The sequence below is a fragment of the Aquarana catesbeiana genome, linkage group LG06 (assembly GCF_042186555.1).
Source record: "Aquarana catesbeiana isolate 2022-GZ linkage group LG06, ASM4218655v1, whole genome shotgun sequence".
NCBI classification, from domain to species: domain Eukaryota; kingdom Metazoa; phylum Chordata; class Amphibia; order Anura; family Ranidae; genus Aquarana; species Aquarana catesbeiana.
This window is the reverse complement of record NC_133329.1, coordinates 411,896,500-411,916,771: the sequence shown is the minus strand read 5'-3', so window position 1 is coordinate 411,916,771 and position 20,272 is coordinate 411,896,500. Positions and strand designations below refer to the sequence as shown.

The 20,272-nt window shown below is 42.6% G+C and overlaps 1 protein-coding gene across 1 annotated transcript in view; it reads right to left on the bottom strand.

Annotated features, from left to right (window-relative positions):
• LOC141147286 (uncharacterized) overlaps positions 1 to 20,272 on the bottom strand; it is a 50,863-nt gene that overhangs the window by 17,285 nt on the left and 13,306 nt on the right. The window contains exons 2-10 of the mRNA XM_073634495.1: positions 18,251 to 18,352; positions 14,535 to 14,816; positions 14,234 to 14,305; positions 13,586 to 13,678; positions 13,439 to 13,483; positions 9,485 to 9,583; positions 9,231 to 9,284; positions 4,962 to 5,006; positions 1,671 to 1,769 (exon numbers count right to left, since the gene is read on the bottom strand). Of these exons, the coding sequence (XP_073490596.1) occupies positions 1,671 to 1,769; positions 4,962 to 5,006; positions 9,231 to 9,284; positions 9,485 to 9,583; positions 13,439 to 13,483; positions 13,586 to 13,678; positions 14,234 to 14,305; positions 14,535 to 14,816; positions 18,251 to 18,352 (891 nt within the window). The remainder of the gene's footprint in view (positions 1 to 1,670; positions 1,770 to 4,961; positions 5,007 to 9,230; positions 9,285 to 9,484; positions 9,584 to 13,438; positions 13,484 to 13,585; positions 13,679 to 14,233; positions 14,306 to 14,534; positions 14,817 to 18,250; positions 18,353 to 20,272) is intronic.

Below are 20,272 nucleotides of genomic sequence, written 5' to 3'. Positions count from 1 at the left end.
CCTTGCAGGAGACCCTTGCTCTCATCCTTGCAGGAGACCCTTGTTCTCATCAATTTGCAAGGTCCCACCTGACAAGCCACCCTCCTTCGTCGACCACCACTGACCATGCCCCCTCTTGTTCATCATCCACCCGCCTTCATCGACCACCTTCCCCCTTATTCATCATTCACCCACCCACCATCATCAACCACCACTGACCATGCCCCCCTCTTCTTCATTATCTACCCTCCTTCATCAGCCACCTCACCACTGACCATCATCCCTTTTCTCATCATTCACACTCTTTCACTGACCACCACTGACCATGCCCCCCTCTTCTTCATCATCCACCTGCCTTCATTGGTCATCAATGATCATCCCTCTTTTCTTCATCATCCAAATGTATTCATCAGTGACCACCAACCACCCTCCCTTCATCATTTACATACCTTCATAAACCACCACCATGTTCCCTTCTTCATCATCCACCCACCTTTATCGACCACCACTGACCATAACCCCTCTTCTTCACCATCCAACTGCCTTCATCGACCACCACTGACCACACCTTCTTCTTTGTCATTTACTCAACTTCCTCAACCACCATGCCCCCCTCTTCTTTATTATCCCAGCGCCTTCAATCGACCACCACTGACCACCCCCCTTTTGCATCATCCACCCGCCTTCATCAGCCACCACTGACCACCCTACCTTTCTTTATTTATCCACCTTCATCGGCCACCATGCTCCCTTCTTCTTCATTATCCTCCCACCTTCATCAGCCACAATCGACCACTCACCTTTTCCATCATCCACCCTCTTTCATCGACCACCACTGACCATGTCCCCCTCTTCTTCATCATCCACCTGCCTTCATTAGTCGCCACCGACCACCCCTCCCCCCCTCTTCATTGCCCACCCACCTTTATCGACCACCACTGACCATCCTCTCCTTCTTTATCATCCATCCATCTTCATCGACCACCACTGTCCCCCCCTTCATCATTCCCCCACCTTCATCAACCATCACCGACCATGTCCCTCTTCTTCATCGTCCACCTATCTTCTTTGATCACCACTGACCAACCTCTTCTTCTTCATTATTTACCCACCTTCAACGACCAACACTGACCATGCCCCCCTCTTCTGTATCATTCCCTCACCTTCATCAACCACCACCGACCATGTCCCTCCCCCCCCTTCATTGTTCACCCACCCCTTCATTGACCCCTGCTCTCCCATTTCCCTGGGAAATCTCCAGCTTGGACAATTTAAAAAGTTCCCAGGTTTGATAATGCGGCCCATCAGAGTTTGTCCTGCCCAATTGCTAAACATTGAGGTCTTTGGATACTCCACTATCTCTGCCTCATTGTAGGCGTTCTCAGATGCCTCACCTTTCCCACCGTTCCCCATCGATCTGAAGAATGATGCTACTGTAGAGGTCAGGTAGGTTTTCCCCCCTTATTTTCCCCAAGTAAAGCCCAAACCTTTGTAATAAATGTTTGCATTGGATGTAGTGGGAATGGTTAGAACTTCTGTCATTGTTTTTCTTTTTGGCGCCTGACTGTGGGGGTGGGGATTTGTTTTGCTGTCTTCTGGATGAACGTCAATCAAATGTGAAAAAGTACATTGAGTGGAGAGGATAATTGTTTTTTCTCCCCATAACACAACTTCTATATACCAAATCTCACCATCTGTGCCAACTGTGCCATTCCGGCCTGGAGGTCCCGCAATTCCTGGTGAGCCCGGCGATCCATCCGCTCCCCTCTCTCCCTTCTGTCCAGGAATACCTGAAATCAATCAATTCATCAACCAATTAGACACACACAGAATGGAATCATTCCTTTTGTTTTGATTCATTATTTAAATAATTTTGTTTAGTAAATTTGTTAAAATCATTTTTGGAATTAATTTCGGATATTTATTTTCGAATTCTATTAGAATTTTCCGAATTCGTTTAAATTGAATTCAATTAAATTATACTATATTGTTTTTTTCTATTCTACTCTTTTCTATTCCAATCTATTTTATTTTCTATTGTTTTCTATTTTATTCTTTTCTCCTCTAATTCAAATTTATTCTATTCTAATTTTGGAAAAATTATAATTATACGGTTATATTTTTTCTATTTTATTCTATTGTATTATATTGTTTTTTTTATATTATATTGTTTTTTTTATTCCATTTTTTTCCATTCTATTCTTTTATTTTCTATTCTTTTCTATTCAAATTTGAATTTATTCAATCCAAAATTGGAATTTCAGGAGATGGTTATATTCTATCTATTTTATTGTATTTTTCTATTTTATTAATTTTTTTCTATTCTAATCTTTTCTATTTGAATTCTAATTTATTCTATTCGAAATTTGGGTTTTAGAAGATGGTTATATTCTCTCTATTTTATTCTATTTTATAGTTTTTTTTCTATTTTATTCTATTCTTTTATTTTCTATTTATTATTTTCTGTAATATTCTATTTTATTCTTTTCTTTTCTATTCAAATTCTAATTTATTCTATTTGTATTTCGGAAGACGAATATATTCTTTCTATTTTTTCTATTCTATTTTATTCTAATGTTTTTTTCAATTCTATTTATTTTCTATACTAGTCTTTTATGCGCTATTCCTTTATTTTCTATTCTATTTTATTCTCTTCTTCTATTTTCTATTCTGTTCTGTTATATTCTATTCTAATTCAAATTTATTCTATTCAAAATTCACATTTTTGAATACAGTTATATTTTTTTCTATTTTATTCTAGTCTATTATATTATTTTTTTCTATTCTATTATTTTCTATTCCATTATATTCTTTTATTTTCTATTATTTTCTATTCTATTCTAATTCAAATTTATTCAATCCTAAATGTGAATTTAGAAGATGGTTATATTCTGTTTTATTTTATGGTTTCTTCTATTTTATTCTATTCTTTTGTATTCTAAACTTTTCTATTCGAATTCTAATTTAATCTATTCAAAATGTGGGTTTTCGGAAGATGGTTGTATTCTATTTTATTGTATTATATTTTATAGTTTTTTTATTCTATTCTTTTATTTTTTATTTTATTCTTTTCTATTCTATTTGAATTCTAATTTATTCTATTCGTATTTCGAAAAACAGATATATTCTGTTTTTTTCTTTTCTATTTTATTCTAATGGTTTTTTTCTATTCTATTTCATTCTATTCTGTTATTTTCTATTCTATTCTGTTCCACTCTTTTCCTTTATTTTCTATTCTATTTAATTATCTTCTTTTATTCTTTTTCTTCTTTTTTTTTAATTTATTTTATCTGTTAAACTCTATTCTATTCTGTTTCTTTATTTTCTATTCTATTTTATTCTATTTTTGTTTTCAAATTCGATTTTTCGAATTTAATTTTGGCCGAATTTCGTTTCGTTATTTTGAATTTATTTAAATTTGTTACTATGGTAATTTAGGAATTTGGATATATCAGAATTTCCGAATAACAAAAAATGAATCCAGATTTTATTTGGGAGCTAAACGAACCGCCTGGTTGGGAAGGAGTTAATAACGACCTTAAAGGAACCCCCCCCCCCATCACCAGAGAATTTATTTCAACAACAAACTTCCTATAAGATTCTATGTACACTTCTTGTACTTTATTCACGTTTCCAGTAAAATCCTTCCCTTGTGTAGGCATCCAAAAGTCCTGAGACCGCTGCTGAGTGCCGCCATCTTGGATGCGATACAAAGAAAGAATTTCTCCTGCGCTCGTGAAGGCGATGCTAGTATAGAGTGGTAGTAGTTTCAAAGGAAGGGAATTAAAAGATGATCATGCGCGTCCCGCTGCCTAAGCTGACCAGGGGTGGTCCTGAAGAGAGCCGGGTGAAGGAAAGAGGTGGAAGGCGCGTGATCTGGCGATTTGATCAAATTGATACAGTTTATTTATATACAGAAACAAATAAATGCATATAAAAAAGTAGCTACGTATTCATAAAAACAGGGTTACAAAATATAACACATTTTTAGAAATTGGACATGCCCATGCAAGGGCAACTGCTAAAAAGGTGGCTGACGCGTTTCTAGGGAGTTCCCTCTTCATCAGAGCCTTGAAGAACAACAGGAAAAGTCTGTACAGTATGGTAGACCGACATGGTAGAAGAGAGTGGCTAGTTGGGAGGTATATCACATGGTAAGTGATGGATTCTCCTTAGAGAGTTGCCTTGTGCTGTCCAACGGATTGTAGCTGTTTCCAACTGTGTGAGACAACATCTTTACACACTCGGATGCAGGTACAACCGACAGACATATATGGAATCCCTCTATATTTATATATATCTATATATAGATATATATAAAAAAAAAACATACAAACCACGTTTCTCTACGTTATATAGAGCGCTGGGATGTGGAGAGCTTTAAAGCTAAGGAGAATCCATCACTTACCATGTGATATACCTCCCAACTAGCCACTCTCTTCCATGTTGGTCTACCATAATGTACAGACTTCTCCTGTTGTTCTTCAAGGCTCTGATAAAGAGGGAACCCCCCTCGAAACGCGCCAGTCACCTTTTAGCACTTGCCCTTGCATGGGCATGTCCAATTTCTAAAAATTTTAATGTGTATATTTTGTAACCCTGTTTTTATGAATACGTAGCTACTTTTTATATGCATTTATTTGTTTCTGTATATAAATAAACTGTATCAATTTGATCAAAGCGTCAGATCACGCGTCTTCCACAACTTGGATGCGATGTCAGCAGGCTCGGGGTGGTTGTCACTCAAGTGGCATTCTATAGTATTCCTCTTCACTCCTCCCCTGGCTGTGCATAAAAGGTTACGTATGGAGCTGTAGGGAGGGGTAGAGGAGCTGGGCCAGCACAGGCAGTAACTAGACACCCCTAGGGGATTGCGTCTGCTCGAAGAAGTCATATTTTCCATCAAGTTCAGAAATGCATTGCAAGAGAATAAAACCCTCCTCTGTAATATACATTCACACAGGATGGGCAGATGGTCTCACCTGGCGGTCCAAAGCCTCCTTTTTGACCAGCATCTCCTTTGGCTCCTGGAAGATAAGATCTCAGTTAGGAAATGTTAGAAGGGTTCTCGGGGGGGGGGGGGGGGACCTACAGCTGCTGTGCACTAAACCTAAGCTACAGGACCCTGGACCCCCAAATGTGAACATTGGAAGGTGCAGGGTTTAGAGCCTGGGGGCTACACAACACTCAGGTGTGAATGGGGAATTAAAAAAAATATATATTGTTTTGTTTTCTTTAGATTCATTCAAATCATACGGAAACACAAAATCTGACTATTTTTTTTGAGGGCCCTGGGATCAGCGGGAAGGGCCCTTACCGGGGGTACCCTTCATGGTTTCTTGCACCGGGGTCCTGAAGGTTCTAGTTACACCCCTGGTTCTGGTTCTGACCCATTCTATGTTTCAGCGGCTGCAGAACTGACTGCTTCCCCCTGGTTGGTCCAGAAATGTACTGGAAGTTAGTGGGAAGAGTCTAACCAGCAGCTGAATATTCATACAGCCCTGGCCAAACCCTGGGGAGAGGTGCTCAGATGGTGACTGGGAGTCCGTATGAATACTCTGAGACTGAGAGCAGCCTGGTCTTTTTGCCTGAGGAGATCACAGCCTAGGGGGGCTGCTAGCCCCCTAGGCCATTCTACCATGTGCTTACAGAGTGTTGGGCTAACCGAGGGTCTATGCTACTGAGAGCTGCTGAAGCTGAATGAGGGACTGTCATCTGAGGATCTAGTCTGGTATCATGGGTCATCAGAACTAGTGTCCCCATTGGAAGATTTCCCCTTTATTACTTTTCTAGGGAAAACCCAAAATTTGGGATTTTCTTTTTACTTTTCCTCTCAATGATAATGGTACACAGGACAAATAGAGAAAGGGAATCTCCTTAATGGGGGCACAGACAGCAATAAACACTGACAGGTGTTCTAATCCCTGTCCACTCCATCCCAAACTAAAAAAAAAGGTTTTTGCCTTGAGTTATACTTTAAATACCAGGAGGGTGCTACCTACAGGGTGCAGAGTTCAGGAGGGTGCTACATACAGAGTGCAACGTTCAGGAGGGTGCTAAAAACAGAGTGCAATGTTCAGGAGGGTGTTACATACAGAGTGCAGAGTTCAGGAGGGTGCTACATACAGAGTGCAAAGTTCAGGAGGGTGCTACATACAGAGTGCAGAGTTCTGGAGGGTGTTACCTACAGAGTTCAGGAGGGTGTTACCTACTGAGTGCAGAGTTCAGGTGGGTGCTACATACAGGGTGCAGAGATCAGGAGTGCGCTTTGTACAGAGTGCAGAGTTCAGGAGGGTGCTACCTACAGAGTGCAGAGTTCAGGAGGGTGTTACATACTAAGTGCAGGGTTCGGGAGGGTGCTGTGTACATATGGCAGAGCTCAGGAGGGTGCTAAATACAAAGTGCAGAGTTCAGGAGGGTGCTGTGTACAGATAGCAGCGTTTAGGAGGGTGCTAAATACAACATCCGGAGTTCAGGAGGGTGTTACATATAGAGTGCAAAGTCCAGGAGGGTGCTACGTACAGGGTGCAGAGATCAGAAGGGTGCTACATACAGAGTGCAGTGTTCAGGAGTGCGCTTTGTACAGAGTGCAGAGTTCAGAAGGGTGTTACATACAGAGTGCTGAGTTCAGGAGGGTTCTACCTACAGAGTTCAGAGTTCAGGAGGGTGCTACACACAGAGTTCAAGAGGGTTCTACATACAGAGTGCAGAGTTCAGGAGGGTGTTACCTACTGAGTGCAGAGTTCAGGTGGGTGCTACATACAGGGTGCAGAGTTCAGGAGGGTGCTACCTACAGAGTGCAGAGTTCAGGAGGGTGCTACCTACAGAGTGCAGAGTTCAGGAGGGTGTTACATACTAAGTGCAGGGTTCGGGAGGGTGCTATGTACAGATGGCAGAGCTCAGGAGGGTGCTAAATACAAAGTGCAGAGTTCAGGAAGGTGCTGTGTACAGATAGCAACGTTTAGGAGGGTGCTAAATACAACGTCCGGAGTTCAGAAGGGTGTTACATACAGAGTGCAAAGTCCAGGAGGGTGCTACGTACAGGGTGCAGAGATCAGAAGGGTGCTACATACAGAGTGCAGTGTTCAGGAGTGCGCTTTGTACAGAGTGCAGAGTTCAGAAGGGTGTTACATACAGAGTGCTGAGTTCAGGAGGGTGCTACCTACAGAGTTCAGAGTTCAGGAGGGTGCTACATACAGAGTGCAGAATTCAAGAGGGTTCTACATACAGAGTGCAGAGTTTAGGAGGGTGCTACATACAGGGTGCAGAGTTCAGGAGGGTGCTACATACAGAGTGCAGAGTTTTGAAGGTGCTACGTACAAGGTGCAGAGTTCAGGAGGGTGCCACATACACAGTGCAAAGTCCAGGAGGGTGCTTTGTACAGAGTGCAGAGTTCAGGAGGGTGCTACGTACAGGGTTCAGAGTTCAGGAGGGTGCACTACATACAGAGTGCAGAGTTCAAGAGGGTGCTACGTACAGGGTGCAGAGTTCAGGAGGGTGCTACGTACAGGGTGCAGAGTTCAGGAGGGTGCTACATACAGGGTGCAGAGTTCAGGAGGGTGCGCTACATACAGAGTGCAGAGTTCAGGAGGGTGCTACCTACAGAGTTTAGGGTTCAGGAGTGTGCTTTGTACAGAGTGCAGAGTTCAGAAGGGTGTTACATACAGTGTGCAGAGTTCAAAAGGGTGTTACATACAGGGTGCAGAGTTCAGGAGGGTGCTACATACGGAGTTCAGAGTTCAGGAGGGTGCTGCGTACAGAGCGTACAGAGTGCAGAGTTCAGGAGGGTGCTACATACAGAGTGCAGAGTTCAGGAGGGTGCTACGTACAGGATGCAGAGTTCAGGAGGGTGCAGAGTTCAGGAGGGCGCGCTACATACAGAGTGCAGAGTTCAGGAGGGTGCTACATACAGGGTGCAGAGTTCAGGGGGGTGCGCTACATACAGAGTGCAGAGTTCAGGAGGGTGCTACATACAGGGTTCAGAGTTCAGGAGGGTGCGCTACATACAGAGTGCAAAGTCCAGGAGGGTGCTACATACACAGTGCAAAGTCCAGGAGGGTGCTTTGTAAGAGTGCCAAGTTCAGAAGGGTGCTACGTACAGAGTGAAGAGTTCAGGAGGGTGCTACGTACAGAGTGCAGAGTTTAGGAGGGTGCTACATACGGAGTGCAGAGTTCAGGAGGGTGCTACATACAGAGTGCAGAGTTCAGGAGGGTGCTACGTACAGGGTGCAGAGTTTAGGAGGGTGCGCTAGAGCTACATATAGGGTGCAGAGTTTAGGAGGGTGCGCTACATACAGGGTGCAGAGTTCAGGAGGGTGCTACGTACAGGGTGCAGAGTTCTGGAGGGTGCTACGTACAGGGTGCAGAGTTCTGGAGGGTGCTACATACAGGGTGCAGAGTTCAGGAGGGTGCTACCTACAGAGTTCAGGAGTGCGCTTTGTACAGAGTGCAGAGTTCAGAAGGGTGTTACATACAGTGTGCAGAGTTCAGAAGGATGTTACATACAGGGTGCAGAGTTCAGGAGGGTGATACATACGGAGTGCAGAGTTCAGGAGGTTGCTGTGTACAGAGCGTACAGAGTGCAGAGTTCAGGAGGGTGCTACATACAGAGTGCAGAGTTCAGGAGGGTGCTACGTACAGGATGCAGAGTTCAGGAGGGTGCTACATACAGGGTGCAGAGTTCAGGAGGGCGCGCTACATACAGAGTGCAGAGTTCAGGAGGGTGCTACATACAGAGTGCAGAGTTCAGTAGGGTGCTACATACAGGGTGCAGAGTTCAGGAGGGTGCGCTACATACAGAGTGCAGAGTTCAGGAGGGTGCTACATATAGGGTGCAGAGTTCAGGAGGGTGCTACGTACAGGGTGCAGAGTTCAGGGGGGTGCTACGTACAGGGTGCAGAGTTCAGGAGGATACTGTGTACAGAGCGTACACAGTGCAAAGTTCAGGAGGGTGCTACATGCAGAGTGCAGAGTTCAGGAGGGTGCTACGTACAGGGTGCAGAGTTCAGGAGGGCGTCAGGCTTTTGTGTTTAGAAGTGATAGTAGTGATAGTAGTAAGTAGAAAGCACAGGGCCAGGCAATGTTTCAGCTGAAAAAAAAGCCATACTGTATATACATATTAGAAAACTGCAACAATGTTGCACAAAACTACAAGCTGGGAAGTGGGAAGCGCCCAGTGTGGGTGTGATGTATCTTGGACTATACATGGATGGAGTGGGCTCAGTACAGGGAGCCGGTAATGATTGGTCTACCTGGGTCTCCTCTCTCTCCCTTCGATGCGCTAGATCCGGGTATTCCAGGCAGTCCTGTACAGGAGGAAACACACGAGGATTATCAATAGTGTATAGTAACTGAACATCCTGGACCCTCTACAACAGCCCTGACCCCAGACTCCTGATCAGACTGGATTAGAAGTTTACAGGCTCTGAATTGTGAATGGCGAAGTGCGCAATGATGTCATCAGACCGCATTCCTTAATCACACATTTTAATTAGTCATTTCTCACCTGGCACTCCAATTTTCCCGCTGTCACCTTTGTCTCCTTTCTGTCCCTCGGGGCCCTGGGCACCAGATGGGCCGGAGACACCTGGAGCCCCCTTGTCACCTACAATGTGATAATAAACATATCCTGGATTACCACTAATAGTATATACACCATTACCATCTGTATACAAGATGTGCAGAATGAAAAAATGTGTTTCATTTCGATTTGTTATTTACATAAATTTTTTTTGTTTAATTTGTTTTGCTTATTCGAACAGATTTGAATTTCCGAATTCAGTCAATTTAAACACAATTCAACCGAATTCAGAAAATTCAAATCGATTCAAATTCCATTCAAATTCAAATCAAATTCCATTTGAATTGCAGTCAAATTGCATTCGCATCTAATTTCATTCGAAAAATGTTATTTATTCTATTCAAATTTCAGAAGATGATCATATTCTCTCTATTCCATTCTATTCTATTGGTTTTTATTCTATTCTATTCTCTTATTTTCTGTTCTTTTATATTCTATTCTTTTTTTATTCTAAATTCAAGTTTGGGAAGATGGTTATATTCTTACTATTCCATTCTATTATATTGTTTTTTTCTATTCTATTCTTTTTTTTCTCTGTTCTATTCTTTTATTTTCTACTATATTCTTTTCTATTCTATTCTAATTTTAATCTATTCTAGTCAAATTTTCGGAAGAAGGTTATAGTCTTTCTATTTTATTCTATTCTATTGTATTCCTCTTATTTTCTATTCTATTCTTTTCTAGTCTATTCTTTTCTATTGCATTTGCATTTGAATTTATTATATTTGAAACTCCAATTTCAGTGGAGAGTTATATTCTTTTTATTTTATTCTATTCTAGTTTTTATTCTATTCTATTCCTTTATTTTCTATTCTTTTATTTTCTATTCTGTTCTGTTTTGCTCTATTCTTTTTTATACTGTTGTTTTATTTTCCATTATATCCCTTTATTTTCTATTCTATATTTTAGTATTCTTTTATTTTCTATTCTGTTCTGTTTTACTCTATTATATTTTATTATTATATAGTCTATTCTTTTCTCTTTTGTATTCGAGTTTGAATTTATTCTATTTGAAATTCCAGTTTCAGTGGATGGTTATATTCTTTTTTATTATATTCTATTTTATTTTTTATCTTATTCCCGTATTTTCTATTCTATTTTATTCTGTTCTTTTATTTCCTATTCTATTTTGTTCTGTTCCTTTTATTTTCTATTCTATTTTGTTCTGTTTTGCTCTATTCTTTTCTATTCTGGTTTTATTTTCTATTCTATCCCTTTATTTTCTATTCTGTGTTTTTATATTCTTTAATTTTCTGTTCTGTTCCGTTTTACTCTATTATATTCTATTTTTTTAAATTTTCTATTCTATTTTATTCTCTTCAGAAATTCGAATCTGAATTCAATTTAAAAGGTTATTCTAATTAGAAAGCTATTGGATTTCGAGAACTATTTGAATTTGGTTCAAAAATGATTTGAATTTGATTAAAAATTTAAATTCATTACTATTATAATTCGGACAATCAGATACATCCGAATTTTCAAATGACGAGAAATTCATCCGAATTTCAATTTGGTACCAAACGAACCGCACATGTCTAGTTGCGGCCTAAATTGGCCCTAGTATGTGTATGTATAGGGATCTTAGATTGTAAGCTCTGTTGGTACAGGGACTGATGTAAATGTACAGTTTATGAAGTACTGAGTACATTCCCAGCTCTATGTGGTTCTATTATCCTCTCTATATCTTCTTCCCTCACCACTAAAATTCAGAGCTCTGAAAAATATGCAAATCAGTATGAGTTCATCAATAATTGTTCACTATATTTTTTCCCTCCTATCTTATTTTCCCTGATGAAGCCATTGTATTGACGAAACATGGCGGGTGTTTGGGTTCTGATCTGTGTGTGTAGCCATCCGGCCTAAAGCAGGTATGTAGTCTTTAAATTTAGTGATTGCTAGGCTGTAGTTAGCCTGAGCTGAATTTAAAATTTAACCTTCTTGGGTCTCTCCTGGGCTCTGCTTTTGCTGATGGGGAGTGTCCTTGGCAATGGTGCAGGAGGCTGCACTCGTCACCCACAAGAAGACCAACTAGGAGATTGTGGTGCAGGTTAGTAGAGGGTAGAAACATTCATGAGTGACCTGATCAGACATCCTGTCTAGGGGGGATGTAGGTGGCTGTTGAATTTCCCCAGGCCTCCTGTCTGGGGGAGGGGTGTAGGTGAGTGTTGGATATTCTCAGGCCTCATGCCTGGGGCAGAAACATAGGTGGCCATTATATTTTTCCAGACCATCTGCTTGGAGGAGAGATGTAGGTGGCTGTACTTAGGTCTCTTGTTTGGGAGGGGGATGTATGTGGCTGTTGGATATCCTCAGGCCTGATTTATGGGGATGGGATGTAGGTGGCTGATGGAGCTTCTAAAGGCCTCCACTCTGAGGGAGGAATGTAGGTGGCTGATGGAGCTTCTGAGGCCTCCAGTTTGGGAGAGGGTGTAAGTGGGTTTGGATCTTCCCAGGCCTCCTGTCTGGGGGAGGAGTGTAGGTGGCTGCTGGGGCTTCTCAGTCCTCCTGCCGGAGTGAGGGATGTAGGTGGCCAATGGAGCTTCTGGGGCCTCTTGTCTGGGAGAGGGATGCAGGTGGTTGTTGGGACTTCTCAGGCCTCCTGTCAGGGGGAGGGGTGTAGGTGGGTGTTGGAGCTTCTCAGGCCTGCTTTATGGGGGTGGGATGTAGGTGACTGTTGAAGCTTCTGATGCCTCCTGTCGGGGTGAGGGATGTAGGTGTCTGCTGGAGCTTCTCAGACCTCCAGTCTGGGGGAGGGTTGTAGGTGACTGATGGAGCATTTCAGGTCTCTAGTCTAGGGGAGGATGTAGGTGGGTGTTGGGGTTTCTCAGGCCTCCTATCTGGGGAAGGAATGTAGGTGGCTGTTGGAGAATCTCAGACCTCCTATCTGGGAGAAGGATGTAGGTGGCTGCTGGGGCTTCTCAGGCCTCTTGTCAGGGGATGGGGTGTAGGTGGCTGTTGAACTTGGACCTTCTCAGGCCACCTGCATGGGGGAGGGACATAGGTGGTTATTGGGGTTTCTGAGGCCTGCTGCCTGAGGAGGGGTACCATATGTTTGGACATAGGCTAAGGATGGAGGCCAAGTATGCTAAACAATGGAACTGAAGTACCATTGAGGAACTTCATCTTAATTGGGGAACCTGAAATGCTGGAGAAGCTTGGTCCTCGACTGAAGTGTGGTGGCCTCTCCGTGGGGGAGGGGTGTAGGTGAGGGTTGGATATTCTCAGTCCTCATGCCTGGGGCAGGGACATAGGTGGCCATTATATTTTCCCAGACCATCTGCTTGGAGGAGAGATGTAGGTGGCTGTTGGACCTTCTCAGCCCTCTTGTCTGGGAGGGGGTTTTAGGTGGCTGTTAGATCTCCTCAGGCCTGATTTACGGGGGTGGAATGTAGGTGACCGATGGAGCTTCTGAGACCTCTTGTCTGAGGGAAGAATGTAGGTGGCCGTTGAACTTGGACCTTGTCAGGCCTCCTGTATGGGGGAGGGACATAGGTGGTTATTGGGGTTTCCGAGGCCTGCTGCCTGAGGAGGGGGACCATATGTCTGGACAGAGGCTAAGGATGGATGCCAAGTATGCTAAACAATGGAACTGAAGTACCACTGAGGAACTTCATCTTAATTGGGGAAACCTGAGATGATGGAGAAGCTTGGTCCTCTACTGAAGTGTGGTGGCCTCTCTGTGGCAAGTCGGTAGCTGAACTAAGTGCCCTAAAGTCCGTTTTTCAGTCTAGGTTTGGCCCCTCAGTCCTCCTCCCCATTTGAACTGAGAGTACAGAATCTACAGTATATGTAGTTGCCATATTTCCCCTGGAGACACAAACACTTGAAAATAATTTTCATACTACTGGAACAAGAACGTGTAATGTGAAATTATTTTACCTTTCTGCCCATCACGTCCTGGGGCTCCTGCTTCACCTTTCATCCCTGAAGAAGACAGAGATTGCACTTAGCTCACATTATGATCACTGGGAATGATTATGACATCACCAAATCCCCATCATGACATTTATAAAGACTATTCCTCACCATCTCTTCCAATGATTCCAGCTGGTCCTGGAGGTCCGGGGGGTCCCGGAGGTCCCTCTGTGGCTAAACTTCTGCCATCAGCTCCAGGACGTCCTGTAACCAGATTCACAGATGCTCAGATGACATCACAAGTATTAGTAAGAAGAATCACGTATTAATAAGATTCACTTTACTGGCATTCTGTCCCAGGGGATTTGGCTGTGCACTTGGAATGGATAACCTCTGCCATGTGCACCTTAAAAACGTAGCAGCCGCCATTTTTGTCTTGCTAATAAAAGAAAACGTCGGCAGTCCTTGTGAATCTGGATCTCTCCTGTGTTCCTGTACCTTTAGGAAGTTGTGGGGGAAACTCAAAATAGCTTGTTGTTAAAGTTTACTCTGCTTATATTTTGCTTATATTTCCTCCCCCTCATCAACATGCTAATGGAATTTTTAAAAAAAAACTTCAATTTTTATTGCATATTTTATGTTAGGCCCGGTGATGTTGTCACAGTGTCTTTGTGCTTCTCTATGCAATGCAGGCAGATCTTGGATGGTGGGAGGGGCCAGCATGGTGCTTCCATAAGTTTGGTCGGATTTGTAATCTTTAGTTGCTCGCTCCTTCATGTAATAATAGAACACTTTGTATTTTGGGACTTGTGATCTCACCTGTGTCCCCCTTCTCCCCTTTCACTCCTGGGGTCCCCGGTGCTCCTCGCTCTCCGTTCATTCCCGGCTTTCCTAATGAAAAATAAGCAAACACAGAGGAAAAAAAACTCATCCAGAGTGAAGGACAAAATATTCAGTGATCTGCCAGGAGAATCCAACACAGGAGACAAGATGACAATTTTACAGAATATTCTGCAACAATGTATCAATCACTATTTACTTTGTTACTCAAAGTATCAAGATCAGATCTGTATTTGTACCTGTGCATGTTCTGATTTGTAGGAATGGATGAGATCTGTACCTGGTATAAGGGTGATGCTGTTGATTCTCATGCTGAGCTGGATGTTTTGGTCTTTGATGAATTGGATTTCCTCCTTCAGGTCCTTCAGTCTCGGTGTGGCCTCTGGGGACCCTGCTGACTGCCATGTAGCATTTCTCATGGTTATATCTCCCTCCAGCCCAGAATCAGGGGGGGATTCCTGTTTTTCTCCAGTTACCTTATCACTGCTGATGGTCTCATGCAGGCATTTCATGTTGCAGATCTCATCCCTCAATGCTGAGAGCTCATGGCGAATGGACATATCTACCAGGGGGAGGAGGAGATACAATTATCAGAAACAATTGATGTGAATTTTTGTAGAGGTTAATGTATGGTGCAGTGAAGGTCAGTGTTTAGGGGTTTGGGTGTTAATAAAAAAGTAATAGAACTAAGATTAGGGTGAGGGTAATATTTAGGGGTTTAGGTTGAGTTTAAGGGTTAGGTTTAAGGGTTGATGAGCAAGGGCTAGATTGAGTAGAGTTAGGTTTAGGGGTTATAGAGTAGGGATTAGATTGAGGGCAAAGAGTAGGGTTAGGTTTAGGGGTTATAGAGTAGGGATTTGATTGAGGACGAAGACTAGGGTAAGGTATAGAGGTTAGAGTAAGCGTTAATGTACAGAGGCTTAGGTTGAGTTTAAGGGTTGATTAGTAGGGGTTAGGTTCAGGACTAAGATTAGGGTTAGGTTTATAGGGTTGAAGAGTAGGGATTAGATTGAGGACTTAGACTACAGTTTGGTTTAGAGGTTAGGATGAGGGTTAATGTTTAGGGGTTTAGGTTGAGTTTAGGGGTTAGGATTAAAGGTTGAAGAGTTGAGGCTAAATTGAGGACTAAGATTAGGGTTAGGTTTAGAGGTTAGGGTGAGGGTTAATGTTTAGTGGTTTAGGCTGACGTTAAGGGTTAGGTTTAAAGGTTGATAAGAAAGAAAAGAGGTTGAAAACTAAAACTACTGTGAGGAATAAAGGTTTGGGTGAGGAATGAGGATTAATGTTTAGGGGTTAAGGTTGAGTTTAAGGGTTAGGTTTAAGGGTTAATGAATAGGGGTTAGGTTGAGGACTAAGAGTATGGTTATATTTAGAGGTTAGAGTTGATGCTTAGGCGATTAGGTTGAGTTTGAGGGTTTATGAGTAGAGGTTAGGTAAGGTTGAGGACTAAGATTAGGGTTAGGTTTAAATGTTATAGTGTAGAGATTAGGTTGAGGACTAAGACTAGTGTTAGGTTTAGTGGTTAGAGTAAGGGTTAATGTTTAAGGGTTATGTCGAGGACTAAGATTAGAATTAGGTATAATAGAGTAGGGATTAGATTGAAAACTAAAACTAGGGTTAGGGTTAAGAGGTATGGGTGAAGGTTAAAGCTTAGAGGTTTAGGTTAAGTTTATGGGTTGATGAGTAGGGGTTAGGTTAAGGACTAAGATTACGGTTTGGTTTAGGAGTTGAAGAGTAGGAATTAGATTGAAGAGTTAGACTAGGGTTTTGTGTAGAGATTAGGGTGGGGGTTAATGTTTAGGGGTTTAGGTTGAGTTTAAGGGTTAGGATTGAGGGTTGAAGAGTGGAGGCTAGGTTGAGGACTAAGATTAGGGTTGGGTTTAGAGGTTAGGGTGAGGGTTAATGTCTAGGGGTTTAGACTGACATTAAGGGTTAGGTTTAAGGGTTGATAAGAAAGAAAACGTTTGAAGACTAGGGTGAGGTGTAAAAGCTGGGGTAAAGATTAATGTTAGGTTGAGTTTAAGGGTTGAGTTTAAGAGTTGATGAGCAGGGGTTAGGTTGAGGACTTATTGGTTATATTTAGAGGTTAGAGTTAATGTTTAGGCAATTTGGTTAAGAACAAAGATTAGGGTTAGGTTTAGAGGTTAGGGTGAGTATTAATGTTTAGGGGTTTAGGTTGATGTTAAGCCTTGATAATCAGGGGTTAGGTTGAGGACTAAAATTAGGGTTAGGTTTATAGAGTAGGGATTAGATTAAAGACTAATATTGGGGTTATGGTTAATCAATTAGTGCGAGGGTTAATATTTAGGAGTTTAGTTTGATTATATGGGTTAGGATGAAAAGTGGAAGAGTAGGGCTAGTTTGAGGACTAAGATATTAGGGTTGAGTTTAGAGCTTATAGCATAGAGATTAGGTTGAGGACTAAGATTAGGGTTGGGTTTTGGAGGTAAGGGTGAGGGTTAATGTTTAGGAGTTTAGGCTGACGTTAAGGGTTAGGTTTAAGGGTTGATAAGAAAGAAAAAGTTTGAAGACTAGGGTGAGGTGTAAAAGCCGGGGTAAAGATTAATGTTAGGGGTTTAGGTTGAGTTTAAAGGTTAGGTTTAAGGGTTGATGAGCAGGGGTTAGGTTGAGGACTAAGAGTATGGTTATATTTAGAGGTTAGAGTTAGTGTTTAGGCGATTCGGTTAAGATTAAGGGTTGATGAGTAGGAGTTCGATTAAGGACAAACATTAGGGTTAGGTTTAGAGGTTAAGATGAGGATTAATGTTTAAGGGTTTAGGTTGACTTTAAGTCTTGATAATCAGGGGTTAGGTTGAGGACTAAAATTAGGGTTAGGTTTATAAAGTAAGGGATTAGATTAAAGACTAAGATTGCTGTTAGGGTTAATCAGTTAGGGCGAGGGTTAATATTTAAGAGTTTAGTTTGATTTTATGGGTTAGGATGAAGATTGGAAGAGTAAGGCTAGGTTGAGGACTAAGGGTAGGGTTAAGTTTAGAGGTTGGGGTAAGGGTTAATATTTTGTGGTTTAGGTTGAGTTTAAGGGTTAGGATTAAGGTTTGGAGAGTAGAGGCTAAGTTGAGGACTAAGAGTAGGGTTATATTTAGAGGTTAATGTTTAGATGATTAGGTTGAATTTAAGGGTTGATAAGTAGGAGTTAGATTGAGGACTAAGATTAGAGTTGAGTTTAGAGCTTATAGCGTAGAGATTAGGTTAAGGACTAAGACTAGGGTTAGGTTTAGTGGTTAGGGTGAGGGTTAATGTTTAGGGGTTGGGTTGGGGACTATTACTAAGGTTACTTTGAAAGGTTAGGGTTAACGTTTAGGAGTTTAGGTTGAGTTTAGGGGTTGATGAGTAAGGGTTAGGTTGAGGACTAAGATTAGTTTTGGGTTTAAAAAGTAGGGATTAGATTGAAGACTAAGACTAGGGTTAGAGGTTAGGGTGAGGGTCAATGTTTAGAAGTTTAGGTTGAGTTTAAGGGTTGATGACGAGTAGGGGTTAGGTTAAGAACCAAAATTATGGTTAGGTTTAGAGATTATAGAGTAGAGAATAGGTTGAAGACTAAGATTAGGGTTAGGTTTATTTGTTAGGTTGAGGGTTAATGTTTAAGGGAATTATGTGTAGTTTAAGGGATAATTAAAGGGGTTAGGCTGAGGACTAGGACTAGCATCTTAAGTAGAGGTTAAGGTGAGGATTGCAGTTTGGGGTTTAGGTTGAGCTAATGGATACGTTTAGGGGTAAATGCTTAGGGGGTTAGGATGAGAACTAAGACTAGAGTTAGGTTTAGAGGTTAGGTTGAGGGTAATGTTTAGGGGTTTGGGTTGAAGGTTAGTATTGGGGTTGGAATAGATTTAAGGTCTAAGGTATTATTGTAGAAAGTAAAGTTGGTTCTTCCATTAGACATCTCTATGCCCGAGGCCTGCTGTGTGTATGTGATCAGTTTGAATCCCCCAGCTGAGTCCAGGTATGGTGTTAAGCCCCTCCCCTTAACCTCTTTACCTCTGAGGGCCAGGAACACAAAACCGCAGGTCAGAAGGAGAATCGATACCACCACAATGACACGAGAAGTATGTTCTTTGCATTTTCCTCTCGGCTTGTGATCTGAGGAGGGAAGATCACAGTCAGTGAACTTTTTGTGGTCATCAGTTTCTTTTTGTTGTTACAAAGTAATTCTTTTTTTATAAAAGGGGAAGTGCACTCCAATAACATTTGTGTGACTCTCTGTGGGGGGAAATGCTGCTGTCAGGAATATTTCACTTAAAGCAGAACTCCGGGCAGATCTAGAAGACTCCGATGACTGCAGCTCTGTAATCATGAAAACGTCAATAAATGTCTCTTCAGGTACAAACAGTGTAAATATATGAATTTGACCTGAAATCAGCCCCTTTCCATCCCCTGTACAGCAGAGTTCAGACTGGGAGAAGCAGCACAAGGAGCCAATCAGTTCATGTGTTAAGGATCATGCTGATAGGAGGACTGAGCAGAGTAATAGGGACACGGGTTCACCACTGTGCTTCTCCCTTTTTACTGCCCAGCCATAGGCTGGGGGTGGGTCCGGGACACCCTAAGCCAGGGGTGCCCAACCTTTTGAAGAGAGAGGGACACTTAAGTGACTTGGTAACAGGTCTCAGGCCACAATGAGCAGAGCGGGCGTACGCGCACCAAATCCAAAGGTAATAATAGAAGTCTATGGCTCAGCGCAGGTAACTCACAGGTAATAACAGAAGTCTATTGCCCTGTACACACGAGCGGGCTTTTCGACCGGACTGGTCCGACGGACCGAATCCGTTGGACAATCGGACCGTGTGTGGGCTTCATCGGACTTCCGACGGACCTTTTTGGTTGAAAGTCCGACGGACTTTAGATTTGAAACATGTTTCAAATCTTCCGGCCGGAACTCCGCCAGACCCGGTTCCTATCGGGAAGCCCGTTCGTCTGTATGCTGGTCCAACGGACCAAATACGACGCAAGGGCAGCTACAGCACCTGCCCGCGAGAATGTTTCCAGCACGATCCTATCGAGCTGGTTCTCGTTGACAGGGTACTGTACATCTCGCGCTCGCTGCAATAGAAAAAACACATTTTCCTATTGCAGCGAGCGTGATAGAGAGGCGACAATGTCCCTCAGGTCTGGTATGAATTTTAAGGGGAACCCCCAACGCCGAAAAAAAACGGCCCGTTCGTCTGTATGCTGGTCCAACGGACCAAATACGATGCAAGGGCAGCTACAGCACCGGCCCGCGAGAATGTTTCCAGCGCGATCCTATCACGCTGGTTCTCGTTGACAGGGTACTGTACATCTCGCGACCTGGTATGCTCTGCGACGGAATAGTGCCCCATCATTGGTGTCAGTGGGAAGAATAGTGCCCCATCATTGGTGTCAGTGGGAGGAATGGTGCCCCACCACTGGTGTCAGTGGAAGGAATAGTATCCCATCATAGTTACATAGTTACATAGTAGGTGAGGTTGAAAAAAGACACAAGTCCATCAAGTCCAACCTATGTGTGTGATTATGTGTCAGTATTACATTGTATATCCCTGTATGTTGCGGTCATTCAGGTGCTTATCTAATAGTTTCTTGAAGCTATCAATGCTCCCCGCTGAGACCACCGCCTGTGGAAGGGAATTCCACATCCTTGCCGCTCTTACAGTAAAGAACCCTCTACGTAGTTTAAGGTTAAACCTCTTTTCTTCTAATTTTAATGAGTGGCCACGAGTCTTGTTAAACTCTCTTCTGCGAAAAAGTTTTAACCCTATTGTGGGGTCACCAGTCCGGTATTTGTAAATTGAAATCATATCCCCTCTCAAGCGTCTCTTCTCCAGAGAGAATAAGTTCAGTGCTTGCAACCTTTCCTCATAACTAAGATCCTCCAGACCCTTTATTAGCTTTGTTGCCCTTCTTTGTACTCGTTCCATTTCCAGTACATCCTTCCTGAGGACTGGTGCCCAGAACTGGACCGCATACTCTAGGTGCGGCCGGACCAGAGTCTTGTAGAGCGGGAGAATTATCGTTTTATCTTTG